The sequence below is a fragment of the Culex pipiens genome, chromosome 3, assembly GCF_016801865.2.
Source record: "Culex pipiens pallens isolate TS chromosome 3, TS_CPP_V2, whole genome shotgun sequence".
NCBI classification, from domain to species: Eukaryota; Metazoa; Arthropoda; class Insecta; order Diptera; family Culicidae; genus Culex; species Culex pipiens.
Window position 1 is genome coordinate 106,271,536 of NC_068939.1, and position 27,512 is coordinate 106,299,047.

General features: G+C 37.9%; 5 protein-coding genes across 8 annotated transcripts; 3 read left to right on the forward strand and 2 right to left on the reverse strand.

Annotated features, from left to right (window-relative positions):
- The first annotated feature begins 578 nt into the window (after positions 1 to 578).
- Positions 579 to 6,975, forward strand: LOC120421266 (ubiquitin-conjugating enzyme E2-17 kDa). Its single transcript, XM_039584464.2, has 3 exons — positions 579 to 1,157; positions 5,762 to 6,047; positions 6,111 to 6,975. The coding sequence occupies exons 1-3, from the start codon at positions 1,114 to 1,116 to the stop codon at positions 6,234 to 6,236; spliced, it is 456 nt and encodes a 151-aa protein (XP_039440398.1). The 5' UTR covers positions 579 to 1,113; the 3' UTR covers positions 6,237 to 6,975.
- A 4,764-nt stretch (positions 6,976 to 11,739) lies between these two features.
- Positions 11,740 to 13,270, reverse strand: LOC120421248 (uncharacterized). 2 transcript variants are annotated; one of them, XM_052710321.1, is made up of 3 exons: positions 13,150 to 13,270; positions 11,967 to 13,044; positions 11,740 to 11,897 (listed from the first exon to the last, which is right to left on the reverse strand). In XM_052710321.1, exon 2 carries the CDS (start codon positions 13,030 to 13,032, stop codon positions 12,097 to 12,099), a length of 936 nt encoding a protein of 311 aa, XP_052566281.1. In that variant the 5' UTR covers positions 13,033 to 13,044; positions 13,150 to 13,270; the 3' UTR covers positions 11,740 to 11,897; positions 11,967 to 12,096. The 2 variants fall into 2 exon arrangements, with proteins under 2 accessions (XP_052566281.1, XP_039440385.1); XM_039584451.2 differs by lacking the exon at positions 13,150 to 13,270 and having other exon boundaries at positions 11,967 to 13,122.
- Positions 13,271 to 14,482: 1,212 nt separating this feature from the next.
- On the forward strand, positions 14,483 to 16,458 carry LOC120421232 (uncharacterized). 2 transcript variants are annotated; one of them, XM_039584433.2, is made up of 3 exons: positions 14,483 to 14,615; positions 15,170 to 16,238; positions 16,308 to 16,458. In XM_039584433.2, the coding sequence occupies exons 1-2, from the start codon at positions 14,613 to 14,615 to the stop codon at positions 16,115 to 16,117; spliced, it is 951 nt and encodes a 316-aa protein (XP_039440367.1). In that variant the 5' UTR covers positions 14,483 to 14,612; the 3' UTR covers positions 16,118 to 16,238; positions 16,308 to 16,458. The 2 variants fall into 2 exon arrangements, with proteins under 2 accessions (XP_039440367.1, XP_039440375.1); XM_039584441.2 differs by lacking the exon at positions 14,483 to 14,615 and adding an exon at positions 14,970 to 15,066.
- Positions 16,459 to 18,116: 1,658 nt separating this feature from the next.
- On the reverse strand, positions 18,117 to 22,048 carry LOC120421185 (muscle M-line assembly protein unc-89-like). Of its 2 annotated transcripts, XM_039584390.2 has the most exons (5): positions 21,941 to 22,048; positions 21,631 to 21,887; positions 19,268 to 20,032; positions 19,038 to 19,058; positions 18,117 to 18,889 (listed from the first exon to the last, which is right to left on the reverse strand). In XM_039584390.2, exons 2-5 carry the CDS (start codon positions 21,883 to 21,885, stop codon positions 18,434 to 18,436), a joined length of 1,497 nt encoding a protein of 498 aa, XP_039440324.1. In that variant the 5' UTR covers positions 21,886 to 21,887; positions 21,941 to 22,048; the 3' UTR covers positions 18,117 to 18,433. The 2 variants fall into 2 exon arrangements, with proteins under 2 accessions (XP_039440324.1, XP_039440332.1); XM_039584398.2 differs by lacking the exon at positions 19,038 to 19,058 and having other exon boundaries at positions 18,119 to 18,889.
- A 129-nt stretch (positions 22,049 to 22,177) lies between these two features.
- Positions 22,178 to 24,940, forward strand: LOC120421310 (golgin-84). The gene is made up of 4 exons (XM_039584494.2): positions 22,178 to 23,384; positions 23,447 to 23,621; positions 23,679 to 23,754; positions 23,812 to 24,940. The coding sequence occupies exons 1-4, from the start codon at positions 22,243 to 22,245 to the stop codon at positions 24,030 to 24,032; spliced, it is 1,614 nt and encodes a 537-aa protein (XP_039440428.1). The 5' UTR covers positions 22,178 to 22,242; the 3' UTR covers positions 24,033 to 24,940.
- Positions 24,941 to 27,512: the final 2,572 nt, after the last annotated feature.

Here is a 27,512-nt window from a genome sequence, read left to right on the forward strand (position 1 = left end):
ACTGCTGATGCCAGAGATTTTGTTTATGTTGCTTTAAATAATAAATATTTAAAATCAGACTTTACTGAAATAACTTTTGCTCATTTTTGGTGGAGAGGTAGCTTATTAGGAGTACTTTCAGAAAATGCGCAATAACCCAGAAAGTGTCAAAATGTACATGATGCCTTTTGAAATGTTACCGTCGAAATAGGCAATAAAAATCAATAATAATTATTATTTCAATAATTAAATTATTTCGAGACAAAATCATCTTGTTTAAATAAAATATAGAGTTTTTTTTGAATAGGTCCTATAAACATATGAAAAACAATAGCTTATAGGACCTTTTCAAAAAAAACTCTAGAAATAAAATCTGGTTTTTGTTTTCTCGTTTCCCTATCAGAGTTAGTGCAGTGTTACGCCCCTGTAAGGCTTTGGTGTGCCTACACCACGAGTCGACATAAAGAAATAAACTATCACCTTTCAGCGCTACATCAAAAACTGTTAAAATTTCTGTGAAGTTTACTATGACAGATGTCAATTTCTCGTTGACAGTGCGCTTCTTCACTCATCATAGCTGTCAAACGTCAAATACCCGTTCATCGACCAAACTGCACGAGCGGATCGAATTTTTCTTGCAGGGCAAACAGCCAGCAGCTCGGGGTCGTCGTCGTCGTCGCGAGTAGAAGGAGTCAGCACAAAACGTCACTTTCGCGAGAGTTATATTTTGCTAATCCATCGTCAAGTTCGGGTCATTTGGCGAGTTTTTTTCCGTTCGGATTTACAAAAACGGTTCCCGCACGGGCACAACACACGGAATCGGATCGGGAAATGTGCTGATATTAGTTTGGAAAGTCGCGGAAAAGGAAAAAAAACGCTGCCACATTCGGTGGTGGATCGTCCGGGTGTGTGTGAGCAGAGCACCGTAAAAAGAAGGAAGCTAAGCAGCAAAATTACATAAAGAAAAAGAAAAGTCCCGAGGATTTTCCCAGCTGCAAGAAGGGAGGCCAACAACTGGGAGGATTATCAGCTGAGCGCGTCCACTGACCCCGTTCCTTGCGTGTGGCGGAGATCGGATTAGGACATCCGGAAGTAACCTCCAGCAGCAGCTGCTAGGCCAAAAGGAAAAACAAAATGTCAACTCCAGCTCGCAGACGACTGATGAGGGATTTCAAAAGGTAAAATTTTCATCAATCGATGAGTAATGTCCGCCGGAATGATCGCGAAAAATCCTAAGCTGAGGCAATTGACTCACAACAAAGCATCAATAATTAAAGAGAAAGTTTTGCTCATCGTGATGGTAGAGGAGCGCTAGAGGCGGCCCCGTTTTTCCAATTTTTCTTTTCGATTGACGCAAAACAGCTGCGCTGCTGTCCCCACTTTACCACCCCCAGGACACACTGACCAAACCAGGTCCGACTAGCATCCTCCCTCTCCCCCCGTCAGGTCGATGACGACGTTACTTCTTGTTATAGTACTTTACTTCCCTTATTGCTCTATATGGTGCGATTCTTTGCAATCAACCTCCTCGTCTCTATCCCTCATCGCAGCAGTTTGTTGTGCGCTCTATAACTCACCTTCTTCAAGTTTGGTTGAGACGCACACCTCCTTGCCGTGTTGTATTGTATCAATGCGCGAGCAAACGAGCGAGGAGCAACCATTCGACCTTGTCGCATTCATTCGCCTGTGACGACGGAGACGAAACCGCGGAGACGGACAGATTTCGTATGACAGATGTTACGCATAAAGGATATTGAGTTGGCAATAGCTTGGCCTTCCGCACACCTTTAGATAAATATTGAATCTAACAACATTTAATGAATATTTAATTAATGATCTATCAAAATCATCTACAACCAAAATAAATTGAAAAAATATTTATTTTTTTCTCATAAAATTATTTTTATTGGGTCCTTTTCGGTACTAGGACCTGGTTAGGACCGAGTCGGCTTTTGTTATTACATTTTACTTAAAGCTTAGAGTAATTACAAAGGATCTTGTGAATAAATTAATTAAAAAAATCCAGTTTTTAGTTTGTAGAATGGGACTTGAACTATAACAAAATAAAGCTAAACAAGTACGTGAAAATATAAAAATTAAGAACAAGTGAAGTAAAAATGTTTGTAAAACAAACGACTGAAAAAATTGTAACTACATATTGTGAAAATTACCAAAATCCATATGAAATAAATATGATTTTCTGGGAATTTCACCAAACACCATTTCAGAAACCCAAAAGCAAACAATTTGAACTGTTTGCACTGAATTTTTTTACTGGGACATTTATGCGAACAGGGGCAGTAACAGTCATCCCACATATTCGGAATCCCTTTTGTGGTAATTTGTCAATAGGATGCAAAATGCAACTCTGGAGTTTTTATTGAAAATGTCCTATAAACAAAATTTCCAGTTTTTGCTTTTTGAGTGTTTTTGAAGCCGCCTTGAGCCAGGGGTATTGAAAAACACCCAAAAAGCAATTACTGAAAATTTTGTTTATTGGACCTTTTTTTAAAAAAAAAAAAAACTCCAAAACTTTTCTTTCGACCATTAGTGAAAGTAGTTAACAAAATACTACACTTCAAGAATATTTTATCTAATCTGATAAACAAACCCTAGCGCAGCCAATCTTTCAAAGGAATCCTGGAGAAAGCCTTAGGTCAGATTACGCCTAGCCTTCTGCTTGTCATTTTAATGTCATTAGAATGCCAGGCCTACTACGTAAAGTTTACCGCAGTAATGATTCGTTGAAGTGGGTTGAGTTTGAGCACGGAGTTATTCAAATTAATTCTGAATCTACAGGTGAGGAAGACGCGGGGATAAAACTCCATACGCTCCGAGTTCTGTCAATTATTCGTTGGCAGCACCATGCTAAGAAGTTTTGGTACTCTGGAATGGGACAATGTATTTTCATGAATGCCCTGGACACTATTTGCGCCACAACTCGCTCGTTTCAAAAATATTTTGTCACTGCCTTTAAATTGCCTGTTTCACTATTGTGGGGTGTTATGTACTTACCACAATTGTGGAACAACTGGTTTCAGCGCTTGAATTGTTGTTTAAAGTTGTTTAAAGGACCTATAAGCTATTGTCTTTCATATGTTTATAGGACCTATTAAAAAAAAACTCCAGATATGTACTCTTGGAGAGATTCAAAGTTTGTTTACACCTGTAAGAAATATGTGTTCAAAATTTGTGGTTTTCAAAGGTTAATGTTTTTCTTCTAAAACATAATATTAAACGTTAAAATTTTCAGTTGGTCGATATAGGGGAAATTCTCGTATGTTTGGCAGGTTGTAAGCACTCGCTCCTAATTCCATCCAGTTTGCTCATTTTCACTATTTAAACATCTAATTTTGCAAAACTTTTGATAAAAACTTGCTTGCTCACTTCTTATTGACCTATTTATCACTCGATTCGATTTCAGTTGAAAACGCTTTTGATGAGCTGTAACTGAATGTCAATGTTCTGATATGGCAACATTAGAGGCACGCTGGAAATAGATGCTGTTCCCCTATCTTTCGATAGATCAAAACAAAAGTTTTCAAATGAAGCTAAACACCACATTAAAAGGAGTTAAACGTCGACTTTTTTATGATCTCTATTAAGGCCGTTGTAAATACAGTGGACTATCTGCTGTCGATCTTCTCGATATCAATATTGCTCCACTGCCCCTGATCGTATAAATGTCCCATATGCATTTCCATCATTTTTGAGTTATTGATGCAGTTTGGTTCGAAATCATGTGCTCTTTTAGAAAAGCCTACAACATCCAGTACTTTGTTCTAGAAATCAGGAGGAAATCCAGTTTTGTCACGAAAATTTAACACGTAGCCTTATGTGTGGGACAAACTTGTCTTGCGTTTTTCTCAGCTTGCTGTTTTTGCATATGGGACATTTATGCGAACATGGGCAGTAAGGGTGTAATATCAAAATCGATTTTCCAGCACAGCATTTTTTTAGTTCCTTTTGGGGTCCTAAACAACTCTCCAAAGTTTTGGGAATGATTGGTTTAATCCTCACTTTGCGCAAAGTCATTCAATTTGCCATATAAGTTTGTACGGGAAAAAACATTTTTTGTATTTCAATATTTTAAAAATCCAAGTTTCACGCTGTACTAAAACCGGATTCATATTCGGATGCTCTGAAAGGTGCTCTAATTATTCCCCGAAGAGAGTATGGTGCTAACTTGCTCCTGAAAGAAGATACAGCGTCCTCAAAACTCGATTTTCGAGCAAAAAACACGTTTTAGACGAGTTTTGAACACGCTGCTCTCTTCAGAAAAGTTGTAGAGCATCTTTATGAGTATTCGAATATGAATCCGGTTTAAGTACAGCATGACGCGTGAAATTTATAAATATATAAAAAAAAAAATGTTTTCCCACACAAATTCCCATAGAAAATTGAATCGCTTAGCGCAAGGTGAGGACTAAACCAATCGTTCCCAAACTTTGGGGAGTTGTTTAGGACCCCAAAAGGAACTGAAAAGTTGATGTGCTCATTAAATGTGGACAATTTTATTTTTTCCATACAACCATATTACACCCTAAATTGGGCAGTTCAGCTGTCAATAAATTTTGAAGGATAGATAGATTGCTTTGATTTATCGTTCTATAATTTGATACCTCTCGCTCTCGACTCCCTTCAAAATCGACAACGAGAGAGTCCACTGTATTTTTCAAAGTTTATGAATGCCTGGCGGGTTTGATTCCCGCCTTATCCTCCTGGCCTTCTATCAGAGAAGGAAGTAAAACGTCGGTCCATTTGCGTAAAAGAGGTTTTGGGTGACTCGCCACACATAACCTTCGGACGCCTAGAAATGAGCAGAAACTTGCAACAGAGACCACAAAAGACCCGGGGGTCGTTAAAGTGGATTGCTTTGCTTTGAATGCCTGGCACGAACACTCGATGCGTGTTCTAGCGTGTTGCTCGTACTGACTCAAAGTAAGTGTGAGATGTAGGTGTAAGGGCATCCCGATTTACGCTCCTTATGGGCGTTATTTGAGGGGAGCGTGGGGCTTCTGGCATTCTGCGGAGTACGTTCTGAAGAGTTAGATAGATTAGTACGTTCAATGCACTGTATATGGAAGCTATTATTGATGAAAACAAACAAAGACGGAACGTTAAAATCTTTTCAAGGCTTGGTGGCGAGAGTGTTAAACAAAATCCACCTATCACAGTACATGCAAGGTTTTGTGAGTTTTTCTAAGGATTTCGGATCATTTTACTAAAATGGCTCATTCTGATCAAATGCGAAACGCATTTGTATCGTCTTTCTGCATGGTATCTTAGCCTACCCAACATTGACATTGGCGTTCTTTTTATTTTTCGATAGGACGCAACGGCTGCACTAAATTTCTTACCACATTGTACACATTGAGACAGACCGAGGAGGGAAAAACCTCTTGCGAACTTGTCTAATCTAGCAACGAAACACCATCATCATTGACATAGAAAATAACGTTTTCGAAACGCTCGCGATCTGCTTCTTTATATATGTTTCTGTATGTGTGTCTGTGCAGTGTGCACACGCGGTCGAGGAAACGCGAAAATAAAATAACAATCTTTGTTTTGCTGAAGCCGCCACCGCACGTAGCGCGCAGTGAAGAACCGTGCAACCGCGCAAAGTTTATTTTTATTTTTTCGAAAAAAAAACTCATCCGCAGACGGGGAGGAGGAATCACGCTTGACCGTTTTGGCGTCCAACAGGATTGATTTGCCAATGAGTGTTGAAATGTTTGGGATTTTCTTTTGTGTATTGACTGTTTTCAATCTTTCGTTTCAGACTGCAGGAGGACCCACCGACCGGAGTGTCCGGGGCGCCCACGGACAACAACATCATGATCTGGAATGCTGTGATTTTCGGGCCGCACGACACACCGTTCGAGGACGGCACCTTCAAGCTGACGATAGAGTTCACCGAGGAGTACCCGAACAAGCCGCCGACGGTTCGCTTCGTGTCGAAAATGTTCCACCCGAACGTGTACGCCGACGGGGGCATCTGTCTGGACATTCTGCAGAACAGATGGAGTCCCACGTACGATGTGTCAGCAATTCTGACCTCCATACAGGTGAGTTTGGTCGATTGTCCAGGGGTAGCACTTGAGTTGACCTTCTTTATTTCTGTCTTTCAGTCGCTGCTCAGTGATCCTAATCCAAACTCACCTGCAAACTCGATGGCGGCTCAGCTGTACAAGGAGAACCGCCGGGAGTACGAGAAGCGAGTGAAAGCATGCGTGGAACAGAGTTTTATCGACTAGCCCATTTCCCGCACGATCCGCCGCCGTCGTCGTCACTGTTGCTGCTGCTTCTATCGGTGTAGTGTTAATCCTTTCAAGACAAACCACCCGCAGAAACACTTCTTTTTCTCCTTCTCACACCATCGCTGTCTATTGTCGCTACCGTTTAGTTAAAAAATAACAATTTCAAGAAAAAAAAACCAAAACAAAAATGTTGACGATCAAATAAGCCGTGAAAATATGCGTCTAATTTCCAAGAAATAGAAAAACCCCAATTCTAATGTCTACTTATCTGTGGGTGGTTTAGCAGCAGAAGAAGAACAACAACAGGAAGCTCCGTAGTACCAGAATAGTGTGACGCGTGCACTCTGTTAAAACTCGTAATTGCCAGCCACAAAAAGAAAGAAAAAAAATCATTACTAACCACAAGTACTAATAACAAGTGAAAAGAAAATCTATCGAAACAAAATTCATAAAAAAAACCACAACCACACACCGTTATAAAACAAAAAAAACAAGAGCAAACTACACAATGCTGTAAAAATAATCGTTTGAAATTGGTCCCTCCCCCTTCCCAAGAGACTGGGCTGGGAGGGACCATCTAGGACAGGGATTTCGCGCGCCGAAAGTCAAAGTGAAAATATACTGCAAGCAGGAAAAACCATAAGTAATTGTATCAGTGAAAAGTGTGTCGAGAGAAGTTTAACCCCAACATGCATAAAAAAAAAAACAAACACACATACACAGAGAGAGACACAAAGGTTAGTTTGCCCAGAGGCAAAACAATAGAAAAATACACACATACACACAGATGTGAAGACGAAGAAGAAATAAACCCATGCAAAACGTTTTACTTTCAAACAATTAAAAGCAACAACACCTATGGATAAAATCAAGTGAAAAGTAAGTGAGAGAACAGTTCAGAACGCAAATCTTATTTAAACAAAAAATGCATAAAAAAATACTATAATTTAAAGATAACTTTAATGTACTACAAAAGAATAAAAAAATAGTAAAATAAAGCAGAAAAAAGTAAACGGGTTTGGCTTTGTTCTTGAATGCGACTGGAACAGCTGGATCACATCTTTCTCTATATTGAAACAAAGACTGTGTTTAGTTTACTTTCAGCCTTCATACTCATCGGTTCTTTATGCTCTGACTTGTAAAACTTTATAAAGGGGGTAAATTTTTCCAACAAATTAAGGTTGCGACGTCCACCCTGAGTTTTCGTACGAAGATATAAATTTTGCTCTCCTCACAATATTTTTTCAAAATTCTTGATACTTTTTGGTAATGGTTTGCATTACTAGGAAAATTTTTCACTGTGCCTGAAAACCGCACTTTGCCGATTTTCCCTGACTGAAAAGTCCGTCGATTGTCGCCCTGTTTGAAAAATGTCGCACGTCGTACGATTTTAATTTTGCCGTTTCGATATCGATTGGTCGAAAGGATTAATTATTTTTTAATTTTAAAAAAAATGAAATTTTCAAATATTTTAAAAATTTTAAAAAATTTAAAATTTTTTAAATTTTTTAAAAATTTCATTTTTTTAAATAAAAAAAAAATTAATCCTTCCGACCAATCGATATTAAAACGGCAAAATTAAAACCGTGCGACAACTTAAAATTTTTAAATTTTTTAAAAAATTCATTTTTTTTAATTAAAAAAAATTAATCCTTTCGACCAATCGATATCGAAACGGCAAAATTAAAACCGTGCGACAACTTAAAATTTTTAAAATTTTTAAAATTCTTAAAATTTTTAAATTTTTAAAATTTTTTAAATTTTTTTTTTTTTGTGGCAAATGGGCAGTATTCATGATTGCTGAGAGTCGCAGGACTCTCGCCTTTTGCTATTAGTAAGTATCCAGCAAAGCAAAGGGTATAGCATGCATTTGATACTGTCAACTCCCATTCGGCTGTGTTCTCGTCGCTGTCATGTTGTAAACTGGAGCCGAGGGAGGTCCTGTTGTGAATTCTAGTTGGAGGTGGTCCGAAGATCATTGAAGAAGGTAGAATTCGCCATCACCCAAGACACGAAGGCACGAAGGATAGACCATGTCTTGGGGGTGAAAGGATGATAGGATTTAGTGATAATACCACATTTAATATTTGTCTTTCTCTCTTATTTCAGACAAAAAGTCTGGTCCGAGTCCAAGGTGTTGCAGAAATCTTCCACTATACAGAATGGGGTCTACCTTCTATCATTTCCTGTATTTTGAAAAAGGTGATGTCCCGAATGTGGACATATAGTTTATCACATTTACTCCATACGGTGTTAACGTGACATGCTGTATGTTTGCTCTTGGTGCATTGGCTATTTTCAAAAACAAGCTAGATTTTTCCTATTCTTTTAAGATAAAATTTTGTAAAATCTATCCATCTATTTATTTTGCTATTGCTATAACTTGTCTCTTACCCCATAAACTTTAACTACTCAATTATTCTAACTTGGAATCGCAATACATCATTGTAGAAATGTAACTGCTGAAAAAAATTGGTAAGAAATTTGGGCATAACTGTTATTAATATGATTAAAGGTACGTTCAATCTATTTTAATATATGTATATGTTAACTATTCAAGTTTGTTTGTCTCGTCCCATATTTCACAACTTCAGTTGTTTTCTAGTAAACTTCTCGTTATATGTTGGTAGTTCTGTCTAGTTGCAATAAATAAGGTTTCTTTATTCTTTCTTTCTGTGTTAGTCTGTTATTCAATGTTCGATTTTATTTTACATTGTACTTATCCCATTTTTTCTCTTTTTCTTTTTCATGTACCTTGCGAGCATACGATGACCGAAAAAGTCATTGTATCAGCCAACAGTGTGTATTTCACAGTGAAAAGATAATCATGTCCAAAATTAAAGTAGACAAAGCAACAAAACAGAACAAGTATTTTTATAAGTGCGTGAATAACAATCGTTGAAGCTCAATAAAATGTGAGAACAATATCGCGTCGTGGTTAAGTGATAACAAGGTGAAGAAAGTAGACGACGATTCCGCATGAAGGATATAGTGGAAATTCTGCGTTAATTGTACAATGGATGAAGGTTTGAGGTTGACACTATCAAAAGGGAATGGTAAGATGCAATAGTAATATTGCTAGGTTTGATAGTGTCAAAAGGTAAGATCAAGGAATAAGGATTATATGAACCTATATTGTCATAATTATTGTATTCACTGAAAATTCTATCCACTTTCTACCCCCAATGTGTCCTGCACTGGGGGTGCCTGGGGTAACTTCGAGTTGACCTGGGCCGCCCGAGGAATTATGTCGTAGGTGGTTCGTGTACTTCTCACTCACCTCTCCTCGCGGCAAGGTTTTCCGTAGGTCTACACTCGAACATGCAACATGGGACAGCATGAATCTTCAGCTGAAGCCGGACGAATGTATTCCGAAATTACAGAATTACAGAATTACAGAATTTAAAATTTTTTAAATTTTTTAAATTTAAATTTTTGAAATTTTTAAAATTTTTATAATTTTTAAAATTGTTAATTTTTTAAAATTATTGAAATTTTTGAAAAATTTTGAAATTTTTGAAATTTTTAAATCTTTTGAAATTTTTGAGATTTTTGAAATTTTTGAAATTTTTGAAATTTTTAAACTTTTTAAAATTTTTAAATTTCTTGAAATTTTTGAATTTTTTGAAATTTTTGAAATTTTTGAAATTTTTGAATTTTTTGAATTATTTGAATTTTTTGAAATTTTTGAAATTTTTAAATTTTTTGAAATTATTGAAATTTTTAAAATTTTTGAAATTTTTGAAATTTTTGAAATTTTTGAAATTTTTGAAATTTTTGAAATTTTTGAAATTTTTGAAATTTTTAAAATTTTTGAAATTTTTGAAATTTTTTAAATTTTTAAAATTTTTGAAATTTTTGAAATTTTTTAAATTTTTGAATTTTTTGAAATTTTTGAAATTTTTGAAATTTTTGAAATTTTTGAAATTTTTGAAATCTTTAAAATTTTTAAAATTTTTAAAATTTTTGAAATTTTTGAAATTTTTAAAAATTTTGAAATTTTTGAAATTTTTGAAATTTTAGAAATTTTAGAAATTTTAGAAATTCTAGAAATTTTTAAAATTTTTAAAATTTTTAAAATTCTTAAAATTTTTAAAATTTTTGACATTTTTTAATTTTTTGATTTTTTTAATTTTTTTGAATTTATTAAAATTTTTGAAATTTTTGAAATTTTTGAAATTTTTGAAATTTTTGAAATTTTTGAAATTTTTGAAATTTTTGAAATTTTTGAAATTTTTGAAATTTTTGAAATTTTTGAAATTTTTGAAATTTTTGAAATTTTTGAAATTTTTGAAATTTTTGAAATTTTTGAAATTTTTGAAATATTTGAAATTTTTTAAATTTTTGAAATTTTTGAAATTTTTGAAATTTTTGAAATTTTTGAAATTTTTGAAATTTTTGAAATTTTTGAAATTTTTGAAATTTTTGAAATTTTTGAAATTTTTGAAATTTTTGAAATTTTTGAAATTTTTGAAATTTTAAAAATTTTAGAAATTTTTGAAATTTTTAAAATTTTTGAAATTTTTGAAATTTTTGAAATTTTTGAAATTTTTGAAATTTTTGAAATTTTTAAAATTTTTGAAATTTTTGAAATTTTTGAAATTTTTGAAATTTTTGAAATTTTTGAAATTTTAGATATTTTTAAAATTTTTAAAAATTTTAAAAATTTTAAAAATTTTAAAAATTTTAAAAATTTTAAAAATTTTAAAAATTTTAAAATTTTTAAAATTTTTAAAATTTTTATAATTTTTAAAATTTTTAAAATTTTTAAAATTTTTAAAATTTTTAAAATTTTTGAAATTTTTAAAATTTTTGAAATTTTTGAAATTTTTGAAATTTTTGAAATTTTTGAAATTTTTAAATTTTTTGAAATTTTTAAAATTTTTGAAATTTTTGAAATTTTTGAAATTTTTGAAATTTTTGAAATTTCTGAAATTTTTAAAATTTTTGAAATTTTTAAATTTTTTAAAAATTTTGAAATTTTTGAAATTTTTGAAATTTTTGAAATTTTTGAAATTTTTGAAATTTTTGAAATTTTTGAAATTTTTTAAATTTTTGAAATTTTTGAAATTTTTGAAATTTTTGAAATTTTTAAACTTTTTAAAACTTTTGAAATTTTTAAAATTTTTGAAATTTTTAAAATTTTTGAAATTTTTGAAATTTTTAAAAGTTTTGAATTTATGAAATTTTTGATTTTTTTCAATTTTTGATTTTTTTAAATTTTAAATTTTTTTCAAATTTTTCATTTTTTTTTTTAATTTTGAAATTTTAAAAATTTAAGAAATATTTTACATTTTTTTTTAAATTTTTGGAATTTTCAAATTGAAATTTATCAAAGTATTACATTCTTAAAATAAAGCAGAACAATTCTTGACTTTTTTTTGATAAGGTCCTATAAACAAATGTAAACATTGAGTGTATCCCTTTCACACCTTATGTCAAAGTCCATCGGAGTAAGCGGGATACACTCAATGTTTACATTTGTTTATAGGACCTTATCAAAAAAAAGTCAAGAATTGTTTTCAATGTTTTCATACATTTATTTCATACAATGCAAAAATGGAATACAGAAATAAAATACATTTCATTCATAATAACAAATCTCCAGTCAAAGGCCTCTCCGTCAGTATCGTCCAGTCCAGTCCAGAAATTCGGCATCTGAAATGACAAAACGATACATTTGTAATTATTTGTAATAAATTATTTGTTAACGATATCAAAACTTACTTTACTAATCCATTCAATATTCATCGCATTTAATCATTATCGTCATCATTCGTCATAAATCGTCATCTGTAATTGCTAGAAACGCTCCAAACAAGAAACAGCTCATGAAACGAGAAAAAAAATTAAAAATTCAAACAAAAACAAGCAAACCAATAACCGCGCAAAACATCGAACCACAAAACAAATGGCGCAACCACATCGAAAATTTTGAATAGCGCAATCGCAGCAACCAGGGCAAAGAATTCGTACGAGAATTTTGACAGGTGTAACACCAAAAATATTTTACTTGTTTTGAATTTAGAATGGGAAGTTCCGGAACAGATTCTGGGGAATCTTTAACCAGAACCGTGTAAAAAGTCGGGATTGAGGATTCCTCAACTGTAAACTCCTGAACCTGGGCTTCATCTAAAAAACGGACAGATTTTTTTGAATTTGGAAATACCTTAAAATTTGGTTGTTCCGGAAGTTCCTCCAAACTAATTTTGCGAACGTAACGTTCTGCGGGCGGTTCCAAGATGGAAGCCGCCGCAGTTGGTTCCGAACATTCAACTGAATCGATTACCGTTGATTCCTCAACCGGATCCGCCGGTCTTTCGGAATTTTCCAAAGAATCGTCGTTTAAATTTTGCTCCTTGACCGGTGGATCCGGTATCGGAGCAACGGTAATCTCATCGATTTGGCCCTCGATTCCCCCTGAAATAGACAAATCATTCAAAGTAGAATTTTGATCTACGGGCGGTTCCGGAATCGGAACCGCCGCAGTATTGTCCAAAGAGTTATTTAAAGGAAAAGGAATTTCAATTACCACCGGGGCTTCCGGAACCGGATCCGCCGGTTCATCGGAATGGTCAAAACAAGAGTCAGTTAAATTTTGTTCCAGAACCGGCGGATCCGGTTCCGGAATTCCCCCCGCCGAATCATCACCCCCGTCAACCCGTCCGCCACCCGCAACCCGGTCAACGTCAGCTTCGTCCGTACGCGGAGTGGCCAACTCCTCGACCGTACTGGCCTCCTCGGGGGCCGCAGCGTCCTTCCGCCCTTTACGGCGAGACATTTTCGCACCCATTTCTCCGGCTATCTGAAATGAGAGAGAGAGAGAGAGAGAAATTAGTAAGTGCGTCTAACCTCACCAACGTCCCAAGCGGGTATGGCTGAACAGGGGGTCTGCACTTGACCTACATACCTTTCAGCCTGTTATTTTTTCGTAACTATGGCTACCATGGTTACGCGAGTCGTCCTTGGTGATCGTTGTTGTTTTTCGTAATCAAAATGGTCGGCTCCTGCGATCACCGCCAAAAAAAATTGTTTGGGTGGCTGTCAAAAATTGACTACTCCCATTCCAGGACACAGTCAGCGCGTCGAAGCTGCAGAATCTGCGCAACCAGATTCGCTGGCCTGCGTCGACGACGACGGCGATGACGGAGGAGAGTGTCAGCCCAACTGCCTTACGAATGCGCGCCTGAATTCGATTTCCGGCCAGCTAATGCTTCCGCTGGAACATGTCCTGTTTGAGGCAATTAAGAATCTGATGGAGACGAAGCGGCAGGCAGCGAACCACTTTGTGACGATGATCTACAAGGAGGAGTTTCTAATGCTGCATCATCTGAAGAACGTCCGGAAGGTGCTGCCGACAATCTGAACGAAATGTTCGCCGTCCATCGGTCCTACATCGGAACCATCTATAATCACTCGTTCCAGACGGACGACAGCAAACCCTTCCGCGAGGGCGTAATTCGGCTGCTTAACCTGGTTCACATCGTACGGGACGAGTGGAACAGCAACGTGCTGTACGTGGAAATGGACGCCCGCGGGGACATCGAGGACAACAGCATGAGGTTTATGCGAAGCGGAAGATGCATCGTAAGTTTGTGTCTTGCTTTACCAAAAGAAGTAATCTGATCCTACTCTACTTACTACAGTGACCGCCCTGGCAGACGCCTTCAGCTACAACGTTCCTTACTAAAAATCTCATGAACCGTAAGTAAAACATGTTTACACACCCTCGTTCAAATAAATACAATGTTAATCTTCAAATCAAAGAACTTTCCGCAAAAGCGAACCTCCCGCCCACCCCTTCAATACTGCAAGCTGCGCTTCGTCCCAATATCGTTCAGAATCTGTCGAAGCTCCTCGTCCTCGAAGCGGCCCTCCAGCGACGGAATCATAGACTGTTGGAAAACTTTTAATCGCTTTCAAAATTCAAAATTAATTCAGATGTCTTACAGCCGGATAGCAGGTCCCCCGTGGAACTGTAGTTCGATGCCGGGAACAGTATCGGCCTAACCGCCGCATTACTGCAAACAGTTGGTACCGATCCTGTGCTAAGGCCAACACCATTAGACACGACACAATCCGGCTGGGGACAACCGCAGTCTCGTCAATGTAAATACCACCAACCCTTTTCATCACCCGGTCGCGCTTCTCATACGAACAGTGCCACTAATCCACTTTATTCAATTCCGCAGATGCAGCAGGTTCCGTTGCCTTAGCGGTAGCCCCGAATCGTGTCCGGACGAGGATCTCGTCAAGGCACAGAGGAGGACGTACTGGACAAAATTTACAACGATTCGGCGATTCTACCTCCTCTTCGACGTTCGCAGCATCTACACCCGGATCCGGAGGACATCTCCCAATGTGAACTAGACAATGGTATGGAACCGATTCTATGATACATTACAAATCATCACCCACCTCCACTGAATCATCAGCCACCACACGGTCACCAACACGGTGTTGCCCCAAACAGGACATGTTCCAGCGGAAGCATTAGCTGGCCGGAAATCGAATTCAGGCGCGTGTACAGCGAGTGGGCATTCGTAAGGTAGTTGGGCGAGGGCGCGGACGGGAGTTGACACTCTTCTCCGTCATCGCCGTCGTCGTCGACGCAGGCCAGCGAATCTGGTTGCGCAGATTCTGCAGCTTCGACGCGCTGACGGTGTCCTGGAATGGCAGTAGTCAATTTTTGACAGCCACCCAAACATTTTTTTTTCGCGGTGATCGCAGGAGCCGACCATTTTGATCACGAAAAACAACAACGATCACCAAGGACGACTCGCGTAACCATGGTAGCCATAGTTACGAGAAAATAACAGGCTGAAAGGTGTGTAGGTCAAGTGCAGACCCCCTGTTCAGCCATACCCGCTTGGGACGTTGGTGAGGTTAGACGCACTTACTAATTTCTCTCTCTTTCTCTCTCATTTCAGATAGCCGGAGAAATGGGTGCGAAAATGTCTCGCCGTAAAGGGCGGAAGGCCGCTGCGGCCGCCGAAGAGGCCAGTACGGTCGAGGAGTTGGCCACTCCGCGTACGGACGAAGCTGACGTTGACCGGGTTGCGGGTGGCGGACGGGTTGACGGGGGTGATGATTCGGCGGGGGGAATTCCGGAACCGGATCCGCCGGTTCTGGAACAAAATTTAACTGACTCTTGTTTTGACCATTCCGATGAACCGGCGGATCCGGTTCCGGAAGCCCCGGTGGTAATTGAAATTCCTTTTCCTTTAAATAACTCTTTGGACAATACTGCGGCGGTTCCGATTCCGGAACCGCCCGTAGATCAAAATTCTACTTTGAATGATTTGTCTATTTCAGGGGGAATCGAGGGCCAAATCGATGAGATTACCGTTGCTCCGATACCGGATCCACCGGTCACGGAGCAAAATTTAAACGACGATTCTTTGGAAAATTCCGAAAGACCGGTGGATCCGGTTGAGGAATCAACGGTAATCGATTCAGTTGAATGTTCGGAACCAACTACGGCGGCTTCCATCTTGGAACCGCCCGCAGAACGTTACGTTCGCAAAATTAGTTTGGAGGAAGTTCCGGAACAACCAAATTTAAAGGTATTTCCAAATTCAAAAAAATCCGTCCGTTTTTCAGATGAAGCCCAGGTTCAGGAGTTTACAGTTGAGGAATCCTCAATCCCGACTTTTTACACGGTTCTGGTTAAAGATTCCCCAGAATCTGTTCCGGAACTTCCCATTCTAAATTCAAAACAAGTAAAATATTTTTGGTGTTACACCTGTCAAAATTCTCGTACGAATTCTTTGCCCTGGTTGCTGCGATTGCGCTATTCAAAATTTTCGATGTGGTTGCGCCATTTGTTTTGTGGTTCGATGTTTTGCGCGGTTATTGGTTTGCTTGTTTTTGTTTGAATTGTTTAATATTTTGTCTCGTTTCATGAGCTGTTTCTTGTTTGGAGCGTTTCTAGCAATTACAGATGACGATTTATGACGATGATGATTAAATGCGATGAATATTGAATGGATTAGTAAAGTAAGTTTTGATATCGTTAACAAATAATTTATTACAAATAATTACAAATGTATCGTTTTGTCATTTCAGATGCCGAATTTCTGGACTGGACTGGACGATACTGACGGAGAGGCCTTTGACTGGAGATTTGTTATTATGAATGAAATGTATTTTATTTCTGTATTCCATTTTTGCATTGTATGAAATAAATGTATGAAAACATTGAAAACAATTGTTCTGCTTTATTTTAAGAATGTGGTACTTCAATAAATTTCAATTTAAAAATTCCAAAATTTTTAAAAAATTCAAAACTGTTAAAAATTTCAAAAACTTCAAAAATTTCAAATTTTTTAAAATATCAAAAATTTCAAATTTTTAAAAAAATTTAAAAAAATTAAAAATTTCAAAAATTTCAAAAAATTTCAAAATTTTCAAAATTTCAAAGTTCCAAAAATTTCAAAAATTTCAAAAATTTATATTTTAAAAATTTAATTTTTAAATTTTTTAATTTTTTTTTTAATTTAAATTTTCAAAAAATTCAAAATTTTTGAAAATTTCAAAAATTTTAAAAATTTCAAAAATTTCAAGCATTTCAGAAATTTCAAAATATTCAAAAATTTCAAAAATTAAAAATTTCAAAAATTTCAAAATTTTTAAAAATTTCAAAATTTTTAAAAATTTCAAAAATTTTATAAAAATTAAAACTTTCTAAAAATTTAAAAATCTTAAAATTTCAAAAATTTCAAAAATTTCAAAAATTTCAAAAATTTCAAAAATTTCAAAAATTTCAAAAATTTCAAAAATTTCAAAAATTTCAAAAATTTCAAAAATTTCAAAAATTTCAAAATATTCAAAATATTCAAAATATTCAAAATATTCAAAATATTCAAAATATTCAAAATATTCAAAATATTCAAAATATTCAAAATATTCAAAATATTCAAAAATTTCAAAAAATTTAAAAATTTCAAAAATTTTAAAAATTTCAAAAATTTTAAAAATTTCAAAAATTTAAAAATTTCTAAAATTTTATAAAAATTAAAACTTTCTAAAAATTTAAAAATCTTAAAATTTCAAACATTTTAAAAATTTCAAAATATTCAAAATATTCAAAATATTCAAAATATTCAAAATATTCAAAATATTCAAAATATTCAAAATATTCAAAATATTCAAAATATTCAAAAATTTCAAAAATTTCAAAAATTTCTAAATTTGAATTTTTTAAATTTTTTGAAATTTTTGTAATTTTTGAAATTTCTGAAATTTTAGAAAAATTTTGAAATTTTTGAAATTTTTGAAATTTTTGAAATTTTTGAAATTTTTGAATATTTTGAATATTTTGAAATTTTTTAAAATGTTTGAAATTTTTGAAATTTTAAGATTTTTAAATTTTTAGAAAGTTTTAATTTTTATAAAATTTTAGAAATTTTTAAAAATTTAAATTTTTTAAAAATATATTTTTTTTTAAATTTAATTTTTTTAAAAAATTAAAAAATATCATAAAAAAATTGATTGACCGAAATCTGAGAGAACTGCTCTTTGGGGAGTTGCGTTTTTAAAACCCTCGTAGGGGAAATATACCGTTTCTCAACCTATTTCTATTATCGGCCTATCAGCACTTTGATCATGAATTACAGCTCTCATAAAGTGTTTTTGACTGTTCCAAAGTAATAAATTGCTCTAATAAAAGTGAACAATTTACTCTCCATTGTTGCTGTATCTGAAAATGTTGATTTAATAACGGAAAACTGCAAAAGTGATGAGAATTGGTTGAACGACTTAGGTGGATTAAAATGGGTAAATTTCCCCTGCCAACATCCTGACAAATGGTTCACAAAGTATGACTGCCGAGTGAGTCGGGTTTTCTCATTATTTCTTCATTAAGATTTAGGACAGTGTGTTTTTATTTTGAATCATTTATTAGTACATTTTTGAGTCTTATAAATTTATCGATTATTAAACGAATCTTATCTGGAAAAAACAAACAATCATAAAATGTGCGCGAGCTCAATAATTATTGTTCGAATTACGGCTGAAATGTAACAAATCAAGATGTTTCAAATATTGAATAAACGCCGTTACGAACGATAGAGTATGTTGCCTGCACTGGTACAGTGAAATTATGTTCTAAATTTAAATATAATGATCAGTTGCTTTGATTTCAACACAAAGTATTACGATATTCTGTAAATTATAAAACGACGCCACTCCAATTAGTCGAGGATTTCCGTGACCTCCGCAAACGACACGCGCCTAGCCGCCGAACCGTTCAGCAGACTTTCCTCGTTATTCGTCGAGCAAACGTCACTATACTGAACGCCGTCCGGCGTAAGCGAATCACTGTCGACGGAAATCGGACTCAGCTGCCGGCGCGCCGGTCGTGGCTGCGGCATCGCCTGCTCCTCCTCTTCGGCATCCGAGGACGCCACTTGCCGGCCCACCTCGTCCGTGGGCGACGCCACCGTCGTTGAGATGTTGTCCTGCTGTCCGTTCGTGTCCGGCAGGATGGACTGCTCGTCGGGAAGGATCGACACGTCGGCTTCGTCCGGGGCGTTGTTGGCGGCATTGTTCACGTGCTCGGCACTGCGCAGATGGTCCGTCAGCTGGGACGCCTTCAGGTATTCCTTCTGGCAGACGTCACAGTTGAAGACGCGGCTCTGCTTGCGGTTCTGCGGGGAGGGAGGATGGTTTTAGAACGGGTGTGATGTTAGGATATTTGGAAAATATATTTTAACATATTTTGCATTGAAAAATAATTGAAACTCAGGAAAAAATATTATGATTTGTAAATTTGTAGAATTGCTTTTCAAAACTCACCAGTAAATCAACAAGCAAGTCCTATGAAAATAGGCAATTTCTATCAATATATTTCTATGCAATTTCAAGTTAAAATGTAATACATTTCGTTGATTTTTTTTTTCTTTTTGAGAAAACTAATTTGACCAAACTTGCAACGTAACATTGAAATTTATTATAAATGTAAAAAAAAAGATTTTGTTTTTACTGCCAAACCAAATTTAATCGAAACTATTTTAAATCAAACTTACATTCTCATGAGCGGCCGTGTGTCGCGCCAGGTTCTTCATATTGCTGAACGACTGCATACAGAGCGAGCAGGAAATGGCCAAAACCTTAGCCTCCGGCACTGGTTCAAAATGCTGCTTTCTCTTCTTCGGTGGAACCGCAATCTCAACCGGTTTGGCCTTCGTCTTCTTCGCCGCAGCCTGTGGCGTTTTCTCCGGCTTCGACGTCTTCGGCTTGGCGATTTTAATTTTCAACGGCTTGACCGACTTCCTGCCGGGTGTGGCCAACTGCTTCGGACTTTTGGCGGGCTGCGTCGGGGAAAACGACTTCATCGCGGCCTTCGTCTGCGTTTTGGCGACCTTTTTCTTGTACTTGTTGAGCAGAGTCTGCGGCATCGGGGTCAGACAAATGACCAACTCACGCGTGAAGCGGTTCGACAGCTTGGCGGCCTTGTGGCCACGCTTGGACGGCGAGTAAAGCTGGCTAAGCGCCACTTCGCCGTAGCTTTTGGAGCTGCTCCGTTGCTTTGACGAGCTGGCAGGCTTGCTTTGCTTTGGCAACAAACTCGGGTTGATCTTGAGCTTCTCGACCTGGACAATCGGAACGGCACTCATCAGTGTTGGCGTTGCTGCCGGGCGGACCTTTCTAGGGCTGAGGATAAGGTTCAAGTTGTGCAGAACGTCGTTGTTCTTCCAGCAGAGCGTACGAAACTCGTGGCACTGGTCCAGCTGGCGCTTGCACTGGCCGCAGATTGACGTCGGGATGCCCTTTTCTTCGTTTTCGTGAATCTATAAGCAAACGTTTTTAAGCAGTTACCAGTATTAAAAAAGGTGCAGGTGGTTTATGTATAACATGACCAGTATGACCAATAACTTTGCACGAAGCTCTCGAAATAAATTCTTTTTTTATATAAAATTGAAAATAGTTGCAACTGTCATCCCGGCTAGGGATCATCCATACCCCCTAGCCCGGGTCAAAAAAATTAAAGTTGATCAAATCAAAAATTATATGAGATTGCCCGAAAGAGTACTCAAAATGGAGGCTCTGGCCAAAATTTCAGCCCATTTCGTTGAAAACTGGCTTGCCTTGAGCAGGAACAAGTTTAAATGGGAATTAACCCGTAAAACTGGAGCATTTAGGTAAATTGCTCTGTACAAGTCAGCAGTTAACAAATGACGACTTTTGCATACCATGGGGTCCTAGGGGATGGTCTGGGAAACAATTCCTTCAAAGGGTGCAAGACGATCCGAGGCCCCTGGTCTTGCCTTGAACCGGATTCATTCCGGCGTCGCAGAAATTCTCATGATCCCAGCAAAATGTACAGGGAAAAAACAAAGCACACTAAGAAGGCTGCCTCGATCAGAGGACGCCACATGGCAATCAGCCACCACGTGGCAGGAAAATAACTTCAAATTTGGCTTCAAACTTACATTTAGCGTTGTTAAGGTGTTTTTGATCAAATATCTGGCTGCATAAAGTTTCCTAGAAATAACAAAACCACTTAGACCTTTGTTCAAACAAAAAAAAACTACCTTGGCAGCAGCCCAACTGCTGCTGTGATCTGAATTTGGCGAGGATGTCAATTGTTCATGATGTTAATGGCTTTGTGCGAAATTATAGTGTCCGGTTGGACCTACTTCAGTACCGTGTAAAGAAACGGGCACCGGTCACTCCAGGCTGTTGCCAATATCCCAACCCTATTGGCCCAAATCATTTCAGCATTGTGGTGAGCGTCCGGCAATCTTTATTAGAAAGAAACTCCTCCCCAGTTGGTGCACAAACGTTGTCTTTTAAATTGTGCTTGTGTGTGTGAGAGCAACAGCATTCCCTGCCAACGTAAGGTCCGTCTTTGATGAAAGTCTGATCGATACTGAAACCACCAGAGGCTATCTGTTAGCTTATATAGCATCGCACGGCATGTTGCTGCTTTCACACAACACAAAACTGTTGCGTTGCAGACATTAGGTATATTCCCGTACTGTAGAATTCTACAATTCTGCCCAAAGTCGGCAGCATCGGAGTGTTCCCGTACTTTTCTCTCAGGCAGAACTTTTGCAAAACCGTTCCCGTACCTTTCTGCTGGTAGTTTTTTCTTTCTTCTGCTGGTTAGCTTCTTATGAACTATCGCTTTCCCTTTTCTTGCTCTCTTGCAGAACTGCTGCATTAGAGAGAGTTGCAGAAAAGTACGGGAATGCGCTGCAAAAAAGTTACTTTTGCTGGCTGCAGAAACGTTGCAATTCTGCGAGTACCGGAATAGACTTATTATCTCTGCTTGGGACGTAAGATTCAAGTACCTGGAATGTCACGCCGAGGGCGTGCGATGGTAATGCGACAACTTCAAAAATATTGTATTGACACCGCAGATAGAGCTACCAATATAAATTACCTCCAATCCGGTGCACTGGAAAATCCTCTGAGAAAGTTCAATGTCCCCGGTGAAAGTAAATATCGGTTCCATGTTCGTGTTCGACAGCAGACATAGACGGCACAGCTTGTTCAGCGGATAGCAATCGTCCAGTGCGGGATGTACCTTCGGTTGCTGGTGGAGGCCACCTCCGCCACCATCACCAATCGTTGCCCGTTTCGAACCATCGGAAGAGGAAGCCACTTTGAAGTTCTTTTTCTCTTTGCGTTTCGCCATCTCTGCAAAAAAGTTCTGTTAATTTGTTTGCAAATAATCATTAGATGGTTCTCACTTGTGTTTTTTCAAGTAAAACTCAAAAAATAAGGTGAATTGTTGGGGGAAAATTTAACTTTCTTCAACTTAATTTTTTAGAAGCGTTCTTTCGGAGGTGGCCGCCAACTGTCAATAAATTACAACAAAAACATAAAACGAGTTGTACGTTTGAGGAAAGATACCCACTTTGTCGCTTTGCGACGCGACCCTACAAATTAAATGAGCAGTTTCTTCGAATCGTGTACAGTTTGCTGACGTTTGAAAAAGAAGAACCCGAGTTTGTTTACAGTTTTCGATGTAATTTGCAGTTTTAAGCGAAAAATGTCCTGGCTGCAGGACCTGGCCGGTAAGGCCGAGAACATCCTGACCAAAATCGACAAGAATGCCGCCACCGTGCTGCAGAACCCGGTCCGGCCGGAAAATGGTGATGTGGAAGCTCTGGAACCGCTCGTGGAGGTCACAACATCGCCGAGCCCCCGGATGGATTACGGTGGAACCGTCGCGACGCCAGTGGCCAAACTACCCACCGCGGAGTCCCGTCCGTCGTCATCGAGGTCGCTTCGGTTGTCGGCGGGAAGTCGTGCGATCGCGGAGAACTCTCCGTCGGAACGACGGACTTCCTCCCGCGCCAGCTCGGTTAGCTCGAAGCGGGAGGGGACCGTTATAGAGGTGGGACCGGGCGAAGTTGAGGTGCAGGAGTTTCCGTCGGTTGAGAAAGAACTAGCGACGACTAAAATCTTTTTAGCGGAGATCAAGTCAGAACGAGACGAGTTGAAAGTCGAGCTGGACAGTGTCCAGTCCATGCTTTCGAGCGCCGAGTGTGAGGCCAGTTTGAGGGAGCTGGAGAGCCGGTACCAAAGTCTGGTCGACGAGCGAAACGAGCTTTACATTAAACTGATGGCCACGGAAGAATCCAACGCGAAATATATCAAATCGATTTCCGAGCTGGAGTCGATCGTTTCGAAGCACATCCAGAACGAACAGGAGATTGGCCAAAAGTTGGAGATGGCACAAATGGAAACCGCAAACGCTACGGCTGAGCTGCAGCAGTACCGGATAAGGGCCCACGCAACTCTCCAGCTGAAGGAGAAGATGATCGAACAGCTAAAAGATGCAACGTCCCAGGATTGTTCCGAAGGCGAAAAGGGCAATTCCGAGCGGTTGATGCTGATGGAGCTTGAGCAACTTAAGAACGATCGCCACAGCATGCAGGAGGAAATTGCTGGCTTGAACGAAAAATACGAGCAGGGCAAAAAGTTCTGGCAAACGATGGAGCAAACGCTCAGGACAAGTGCGTTCGATCTGGAAAGTCGCGTTGCTGAGCTCCAGCAAAAGTTGAGTCTCGAATCGACCAAAGCTCTGCAGCTGCAGGACAATCTAAACATCAAACAAAAGGAGCTGCAATCCGCCCGGGAGGAAGTCACCAAACAGAGGACATCACTATCCGTTCAGATGCACGAAAAGTTAGTCGTCATTAGACTCATTCAAATAAACATTTTATACAAAAAAATTATTTCCTCTCCAGGGAATCAGAAATCACCAAGCTGAAGGCAAAAATGCAATCCCGCCCGTCCAACTCGTCCGCGGACCTGGAGCTGCGACTAAACTCGCTCACGCAATCGCTGGTGCAGAAACAAACCACGCTGGAATCCACCACGGCCGAACGAAACGCGCTCCGGCTACAGTTGGAGAAATTAGATGTAAGTGAAGCGAAATATTTGTTCGAAAAATCCCGTTAAAACTCAACTTCCTCGCAGACCCAATACCGGAGCACGGTGACGCAAATTCGCCAGCAGAGGGTGCCCTACCTAAGCTTAAACGAAACGGACGATGGTGAGTTGCACCCAGTTTGATCCCCCCAAAACAAAACTGACACTCCAAATTTCCCAGCTAAATCGCAGGTGCCAAACTTTATGGTGGAAAATCCGTTCGACAGTCGGGTGTCGAGGCGCGTCAAGCGTGCCTACTCCTCGCTGGACTCGATCGGGGTGCGGCTGGGCGTCTTTATGCGCCGCTATCCGCTGGTGCGGATTCTGGTTATTGTGTACGTGGCCGTGCTGCATCTGTGGGTCATGTTTGTGCTGCTGTCGTCGACGCCTGCGGCGCAATAAAATGTTAATCAATTTATTTGTGTAAAGAGTATATCGAAATTTTATATTTTGTTTCTTAAAACTAGTAAATAAATATTATTCCAAGAAAGCAGAACAAAAACCCCTGCGGATATTTTCCGGGGTCAAAAAACCGTCGACCTCTGGCTTGTTACGGCGGTAGACCTGCAGATCTTAACTTCAGGGAGTCCTTGGATGACCCAGAACATCTCAGCACATCTGGAAAGTAGTCTATCATACTCACTGAAGCTATGCGGATATGTTCCGGGGTCAAAAACCGTTGACCTCTGGCTTGTTACGGTGGTAGACCGGCAGATCTTAACTCCAGGGAGTTCTTGGATGGCCAAGGACATCTCAACACATCTGGGAAGTAGTCTACAATACGAATTGAAGCTATGCGGATATGTTCCGGGGTCAAAAACCGCCGACCTCTGGCTTTGCTACGGTGGTAGACCCACAGGTCATAACTCCAGGGAGTTCTTGAATGACCCAGATCATCCCAATAAGTTGTTGCAACAATGTACTGTAGCCTACAACACTCACTGGAGTAGTCTGGGTAGGATCCGTTGTCAAAATTATGAAGTTTCGACTAGTTTCTTTGGTAAACCATTTGCACAAAATTCCCAGAAGTTTCGGATGGACTAGAACATCCCATGTGTTCAAAAATCATGCTAAAATGTTTAAATAACATTACTAAAGAAAATACAATAGTTACATTTTGAAAATACTCCGACAAATTACGAAATCCCAAAGATTCTTGATTTAAGTCAGATTCTCAATTTAAGTCATGTTCATTTTCATTTCAAGTCATGACTTAAAAAAAGTTGTGTAAATCGAGAATCGTTTAAAAAAAGGTGACTTAAAAAAAGAATATGGTGTATTTGAAATATACGTGAATTTCTTTGATAAGATCCAACAGCAATTTTTATTTCTTTAGATTTCTTCTTTGCAGGTGTTTCAAAAATACCCAAGTAACCATCCAGCACTTAAAAAAGTCACAAAATAGCAATAAATCGGCATCAGCACTGTGAAAAGCTAAGATAATGCTGATTAAGTGCCGCTACTAGCAACCCTTCTAAAAATTTCCATCAAACTGGCAACACGATTCTGACTTTGAGTGAAGTGTGAAAGAGAGAGTACCAGGGTAAACAAACTTCTTGCTCACTCTTGCAGTTACACAGGCAAGTTTTTTTTTTTGTGCAGAAATTGTTTGTAATATATTTTTAAGTGTTGTATCATGTAAGTTCTTGATATTATCAGAAATTTTTTTCTTTTCATTTATTACATTATACGTTTTCAGTTTTTACAAAATAATCGATCGTCTCAATGACAGAGAACTTCAAGCAGCCGTTCCCGCGAGTCCCGCTACCTTCCGGCCCGCTCTGGTGTCGTTTCAGCGGTTTAAGGCCCACAAAAAGTCCGGAATTTGCGAGGAAGCAGTGGCTTTCAGGACAGATTCAGATGCACCGTCGAAGGCTATGACCCGCATGACGTCATCGGCAACAACGGAGAAAATTAGCTAGGTGCTACCCTGAACCGGGAGGGAGAGGTTTCGGTTTTCGTGCGACGTGCTTGGTAAATAAAAGTAAAAATTAAGTAAATTTATTTTCATTTAAAATAGAGGCATCATTTTAATAAGCAACTATGTGATTTCAAGAAATTTCAATAAAAAGAAGTATATATCCGTTCATATGAAGTACATAAATCCTTGTAATCTCAGCAGAGAATGACTCCTTATACAGCCGTGAGGACACGGGCTCAGGAACAACCACCACATCGGCGACATCAACTTCATCACTTCTGGAATAAGCAGCAAACCAACATTACAAAAATAGCTCAATCGGTAAAGCAGCTGGCAAACTAAAAATAGAATTGAGAGCGTGCAGGGAAATTGAGGGGGAGAGGGAGACAGATATACGTTTGCCTCTCGCTGTTTTTTTTTGACATTTACCGCAGGGGTGAGCAGAAACAGTCGAGGCCAGCACTAAACCAGCCGAGTAAAGTCCAAAAGCGGCCACTATTCAGCACTATATTAGCTGTTAGTGCTGAAGTAAAAACTGTTTAGCTTTTACTTGCAGCTTTGAAAGCGCATTAAGGGCCGAACAGTGGCCGGTTTTAAGTGCTGGATGGTTACTTGGGTATATAAAAACAAGCCTAACCCGACAAACTTCGTTCTGTCTTATTTCGTTTGTTGACGTTTTTTGCTTATTCAGCCTTCTGTGATCAATTTTAGATTTTACGTAACTTTCTCCATACAATTGGGTCCCAAAATGAAGCTTAGATTGCTGATATTATTGTTTACAGCGATAAAGCTTATTTTTCTGTGTACAATGACCCTTTGTACGACCACAAAGAGTTTAAAATGGATTTTTAAATCAATTTTGAAAAATTAACCTCGCGGTTCTTCTTGACAGAAAAGTTCCTACTTGACAGCTCGTTCCAAGGGGACCATAGTTGATCCATCGAAAAAATGTTGTCTTGCCAAAAAAAATAAAAAATTATTTTGCATTAAGATGACAAAAAGTGATCAGAAATGGTTTTTAATCGTGTTTTTTACCGTTGTACAAAAAAAATTTACATAGGGCTTTAGTACCCAATTTGCCGATACTCCGGAATCGGTTCCAGAGTGGCCAAAGTGTCAATTAGCGTATAAACCTTCCTTGGTCCAGGGATGCCAGATTTGCAGATTTCTCTGCAAATTTGCAGATTTCCGAAATTTGTTGCAGACAACTTTTTTGTTGCAGATTTTTGCAGATATTTTACCAATGAGGCCTGCAAAAAAAAATCTTATGTGACAATTTCTTTGAATAAGTTGATTAACCCAACAATACATAGCATTTACAAATTTAGAATCAATCTTCTTAGACTTAATTCAAGTTTGATTACTTTCAAAATATGCAAGTATTCCGAATTTTCCCAACTATTTTTTTAATCACTTGGGAACACTTGTCGGAAAAAAATACAAATCAGATTGCGCGCTCTACAACATGGCTTTGGTGTACTCTACTGCAAGATTCCTACTCAAATCTTGGTATTCAAAAGGTTGAAGTTGCTTGGCTTCAAGATAATTCAATTGTAATTAATTAATTTCTGTATCAGTAAATGTTTTCCAAGGTTTTGGCTATTGTTGAAAAAAATGCTGTCCTACATTATTAGAAGCAAATATTGTTGTTTACTTCATTGAATTTTCAGATTCTTATATGGAACAATTTTGAAAACATAATGGAGACATAAATAAGTTCAATTTGAGTTCTAGCATTTTTTAAATAAATTTCTTCATGTTTTGTAATAATTAAGAATTAACGGTGAATTTGATTTTCAATGTGGTTTTCTAAATATTTTTTAAGATTGCCTTCCATCGGATGGAGAAGTAAAACGTTGGTCCCGGTCTCAGTTGGCCGTTAGGTCATTCCGTAAGAGTCGTCCTCCTGGTATATTGTTATTATAAGATATAAGATTAAAAGTAAAATGCTCAATGGCAAT

What these genes read in the sequence shown, in the direction of transcription:
- LOC120421185 (XM_039584390.2), bottom strand. Translation starts at nt 21,885, where the DNA reads ATGGCGAAACGCAAAGAGAAAAAGAACTTCAAAGTGGCTTCCTCTTCC. An exon ending in TCCAGTGCACCGGATTGGAG is followed by an intron (nt 20,033 to 21,630) that starts GTAATTTATATT and finishes GTTTGCTTATAG; the next exon opens with ATTCACGAAAACGAAGAAAA. An exon ending in ACACGGCCGCTCATGAGAAT is followed by an intron (nt 19,059 to 19,267) that starts GTAAGTTTGATT and finishes CTATTTTCATAG; the next exon opens with GACTTGCTTGTTGATTTACT.
- LOC120421266 (XM_039584464.2), top strand. Translation starts at nt 1,114, where the DNA reads ATGTCAACTCCAGCTCGCAGACGACTGATGAGGGATTTCAAAAG. An exon ending in CTGATGAGGGATTTCAAAAG is followed by an intron (nt 1,158 to 5,761) that starts GTAAAATTTTCA and finishes CTTTCGTTTCAG; the next exon opens with ACTGCAGGAGGACCCACCGA. An exon ending in CAATTCTGACCTCCATACAG is followed by an intron (nt 6,048 to 6,110) that starts GTGAGTTTGGTC and finishes TCTGTCTTTCAG; the next exon opens with TCGCTGCTCAGTGATCCTAA.
- LOC120421248 (XM_052710321.1), bottom strand. Translation starts at nt 13,032, where the DNA reads ATGGGTGCGAAAATGTCTCGCCGTAAAGGGCGGAAGGACGCTGCGGCC.
- LOC120421310 (XM_039584494.2), top strand. Translation starts at nt 22,243, where the DNA reads ATGTCCTGGCTGCAGGACCTGGCCGGTAAGGCCGAGAACATCCTGACC. An exon ending in TACAGTTGGAGAAATTAGAT is followed by an intron (nt 23,622 to 23,678) that starts GTAAGTGAAGCG and finishes ACTTCCTCGCAG; the next exon opens with ACCCAATACCGGAGCACGGT. An exon ending in CTTAAACGAAACGGACGATG is followed by an intron (nt 23,755 to 23,811) that starts GTGAGTTGCACC and finishes CAAATTTCCCAG; the next exon opens with CTAAATCGCAGGTGCCAAAC.